General features: G+C 33.4%; 1 protein-coding gene across 1 annotated transcript; it reads right to left on the bottom strand.

The window, feature by feature from the left end:
* Positions 1–232: 232 nt before the first annotated feature.
* Positions 233–3,784, bottom strand: LOC127074880 (galactan beta-1,4-galactosyltransferase GALS3). The gene is made up of 2 exons (XM_051016291.1): positions 2,424–3,784; positions 233–881 (listed from the first exon to the last, which is right to left on the bottom strand). Exons 1-2 carry the CDS (start codon positions 3,560–3,562, stop codon positions 536–538), a joined length of 1,485 nt encoding a protein of 494 aa, XP_050872248.1. The 5' UTR covers positions 3,563–3,784; the 3' UTR covers positions 233–535.
* Between the last annotated feature and the right edge of the window lie 518 nt (positions 3,785–4,302).

A 4,302-nucleotide genomic window follows, 5' to 3' on the forward strand; every position in this document is an offset into this window, starting at 1 on the left:
ATTTTGATCATAAATTAATAGAAAAAAACATGGAATTTTTATAAGAAAAGAAAAAAAAATGCTTTTATCAAAATTTACAGAGGAATAAGGATCTCAAAATAAAAAGCAAAAGAGTAAAAAAAAAATAATAATATGTCACTATTCAAAATAAAAGATGCACACAAAGAAAGCAACATATCACATTGGCAACCATCAATATGATATCATAGAATGTGGGGATCACACTGACAGATTGTTAAACAATTCATCTTTATTTATTATTTTACAAAATACATCACATAATTAAAATAAAATAAAATAAAGTAGAAAATAAAAAAAATAAAAAATAATATAGAAGATGATTTATCCATCTGTTTATATACTAAATTCAAAAGTTAAAAAAAAAGTGACTATAATACATAATAGAAAAGAAAAGAAAAGAAAGAACCTTTAAATGATTTTATATCCTATGAAAAGATAAATTAAATAACTTTATATTTAAGACCCTTAAAGGAAAAGTTAAAGAAAATAATAATAATTGAAGGTATATTATGAATCATTGTCTTGTATTTTGCAACCTTGATCCAATCATCTTAAGCTCAAATTTCTTGATGACACCAGCAATGTCTCTCATTGTAGTATCCAACACATAAGGAGTTTTTTCATAAGTGATTTTTGTGGAATTCACTAGCAACTTGCATGTTTCTCTCCTTTGTGCTATGGTTCCATGGTAGTGAAAATATTTGATTCTACCTTCAGTTTTGTGAGTTGTGTTTCCATCTAAATTTTCTGACATGTGGACTCCAGTTGCATATAGGTTTCTTGGTTGAACAGCATATTTTCTGTCTCTTCTAATGCCTGTAATTGCATCTCTATACACAAGTTTCTCAAATCCCCATTTTCTGCATAGTAAACATATTTCTTTTAGTACAAACCTCAGCGTCCATTTGTAGAGACTAATTTCTCGAATTGATAAGATATACGGTAAACAACAGTAAAATTCATTTTTAAAATATTTTAATATTAATACATTTTTAGAATTGAATCAAGTCCGTCTCGTCTGATCTCAACTGCCCCCGCCCCAAAATTAACGGGAAAACTCGATTTAATTGGGGGCGGGGTGGAAAAATCCCGAATTTTATTTATGGGGGCGGGACGGAGGCAGAGTATGGAAAACCCGTTTCTCGATCGGGTGGAGGACCAATTATTAGTCCCGACAAAATTTAGGGGCAGGGGCGGATCTGAATCTACTTAAACCCGCCTCCGCTCTGCCCCTTTATCATACCTAACTGAATTCGAATATAAAATCTCTAATGAAACAAGAAAAGATCTGTATCATCTCATCTGAGTCGTATCGACTATTTTTATAATTTTCTTTTTCAGAATCTTAAAAGAATTTTGTGCAATAAAACCAAGCAACTAACATATAGACAGCTAGATCTAACAACTATTGTGTGGGACTGTGACCAAATTAATTATATAGTTGTTACTATGAATATTAAAATACTCAAATGAAGTCTATACCTACACACTACAAAGCTGTCATAATCAAACCTCACTTGTGGACAAAACCATTATGGAATTTAATCAAAAGATAACATGAAAAAATCAGTAAAAATAAACATGAGGAGAATCACCATCAATTGATGAAATTCACATGATTTTGAACATTGTGCAGCTATCTTATTGATGAAGACATTGATGGATGAATAAAGAATTGCTCTGAAACTTTCAACATATGTTGGAAGAATCTTGAACCAGTTGGACCAAATTACTGTATTATATAGTTATTTATTTACTTATTTAATTAATACTATATGGTTCAATTTAGAAACAAATCACACTACCACAAAGGTCAAACATGTCCTACATCTACCTGTCTTGGTACACTATGTAAAACAAAATTAATATCATAGGAATGGGTTAATAATTCCAAATTCATGTACACCACAACAATACAATTGTTTGTCCCCTCTCTAACCAATAGTATCCAACCAAACTCAAACTCTAGATCCATAATAATATATGATTGTATATCATATAGACACCGACAATATTCACGCGTTCAACACCAGACACACCTGTGTATGTTTGAATATGCAACGAGATTGACACAATCACGACAAGGCATTAGTTCAAGATCCATAATAATATATGATTATACGTCACATGGTCACAATATTGACGCATCAGACACATATCAGATGTTTAAATTTGCAATGAAATTGATAGAATCACGACGAAACAATAAAACTCAATATATATGATTGTAGACACATAATATTGGCGTGTCGAACACCAGACATGTCTGGGTATATTTTGATTTACACTGAGATCGACAGAATCACAACAAAAACAATGCAGATGATGTTAGTAGGCTAATCTAATTTAAGCAAAAACAAAAAGAGAAGAAAACATCTAAATCAAGGAAAGCAAAATCATACCTGTAAGTTTTTCCATAATCATGAGAGAGACAAACCTTGCTACTCATAGCCATCTGTTCAATTGTGAACTGAGAATAATCAGAAAGAGAATCCACCACAGTTTTAATAGTACTCTTTGGAGGAACATAAATGTACTCATCAACATCAAAAAAGAACATCCACTTAGCCATAAACTTATATCTATGCAAACAATCATTCACAACCATGAATTGATTATGATAATATCCATCAAATCTTTCTTCATCTCTAATATCTTGCAATGTAACATAACCAAGTTCAATCCAAGGCTTCAAAACCTCAAAAACCTCTTCATGAACACCACCAGCATCATGTATAACAAAATGTGACTTTGGCCCAAATAGTCTCACATGATAAGCTATCCATTCTCTCACTCTTTGTGGATTCAAATTCCCATACAAAGATGATCCACAGTATAAAAATTCAAACTTTGGCTTTGAATCAAAAAGGGTATGATCCAAAAGTTTAGGCTGTTCAACAAGAACTTCCATTTTATCAGTAACATTGAAGCTTCTGTCACCGCCACCTGATGTTGAAGCATAAAGCATTAACTTTCCGCCATTGTTTTCGCCGTTGATTGTGTCATTGAAAGTGCAGTTAACAACAACAACAGTGTAGACATGGCCATAGCCCCAATCAGGGAGAATCTTGTAACCATTTGTAATGATTTTTTCTAAGGAAGAATTTGTGTTTGTGTAAGGGATCCATTCGCATTCATAACTGGGATTTCCATAAACATGAAGAGGCTTTGAAGAAAGACCAATGATGGCAAATGTGTTGAGTCCTCCTCTATAAGCACTCATTGTGATGAAGTTATAGGCCGCTGAGCCATAAGGGTTGAAGAAACGTTTGATGGTGTTGTTGGTGATGAGTTTTTCATGGATAATGGAAGAAGCTTGTGGTGATGGTGGTGGTGATAATGGTGTTGGTGGGGTTTGAGAGATTCTTGAGATGCAGAGTCTGAGATCAGAAGCTGAGATAGTGAAAGAAGAAGGAATGAAGTGAAAGAGAGTGGCAATGGTACAGAGAAGTAGTAATGATGTGAGGAGAAATTTGAGTTCTGCAGCATAGTTTCTTGATGAAGAAACAAAGAGTTTCTTTTCTCTGTCTTTGATGGCCATTGATGTGTAACTAAGTTGAAGTGGAAGTGACTCTTTTGGAGTGAGTGATGTGTTTATGTTGTTGTGGTTTGAGGTTGTGTTGTGTTATATTAGGACAATCTTTTGGTTGCTGAGGTTTAGGAACAAATCAGATTCGTTTTTGGAGAAAAGAAGGATAAGCATTGTCTCATAATCTCATTGGTCATTGGGAGATGTGAAAGGGGAAGATAAAAAGAGAGAGAGTAAAAAACAAAAAGCAATGAAAAGAAAAGATATTGAATGCATCTATAAGTAGAATCTAGATTGATTGCAATTAAAAAAAATATAATCGATTAGAAATGAAAGAAATTTTGGGTTTATGAAATAAATGATCCATATTTTTAATGTGTTAAGTTTTAGGCGGATTCATGAATATCTAGTCCATTGAAACTTACGGCGCTCTTTGGATTCCCCAATAAATGGTATCAGAGTCATGGATAGATTCGGTGGGAGGGCGGGAGTTGATTCTAGTGTGGATCAAGTAGTAATGTGGGTGACTCACGTTTTAGGGAGATTGTTGGGATTCAAGTGCGAGTGGTTAAGCCTCACATCGATTAAAGAAATGGAGGAAATATTGGATTTATAAAAGAAAGAATTCACAGTCCTAATGTCAGAAGATTTTGGATGGATATGTGGTGTGAAGGTCTCTTGAATCCATGAACAATTTGCTCATTGACACATGCGGCACTCCTCGGACTTCTCAACAGTATGTTTTATAATTA

Source organism: Lathyrus oleraceus, chromosome 4, assembly GCF_024323335.1.
Source record: "Lathyrus oleraceus cultivar Zhongwan6 chromosome 4, CAAS_Psat_ZW6_1.0, whole genome shotgun sequence".
Classification (NCBI taxonomy): domain Eukaryota; kingdom Viridiplantae; phylum Streptophyta; class Magnoliopsida; order Fabales; family Fabaceae; genus Lathyrus; species Lathyrus oleraceus.

Excerpts from the sequence above, each read along its gene's own strand:
- LOC127074880 (XM_051016291.1), bottom strand. The coding sequence starts at position 3,562 with ATGGCCATCAAAGACAGAGAAAAGAAACTCTTTGTTTCTTCATCAAGA. Across the intron at positions 882-2,423 it reads GATTATGGAAAAACTTACAG|AAAATGGGGATTTGAGAAAC; the intron begins GTATGATTTTGC and ends TTTACTATGCAG.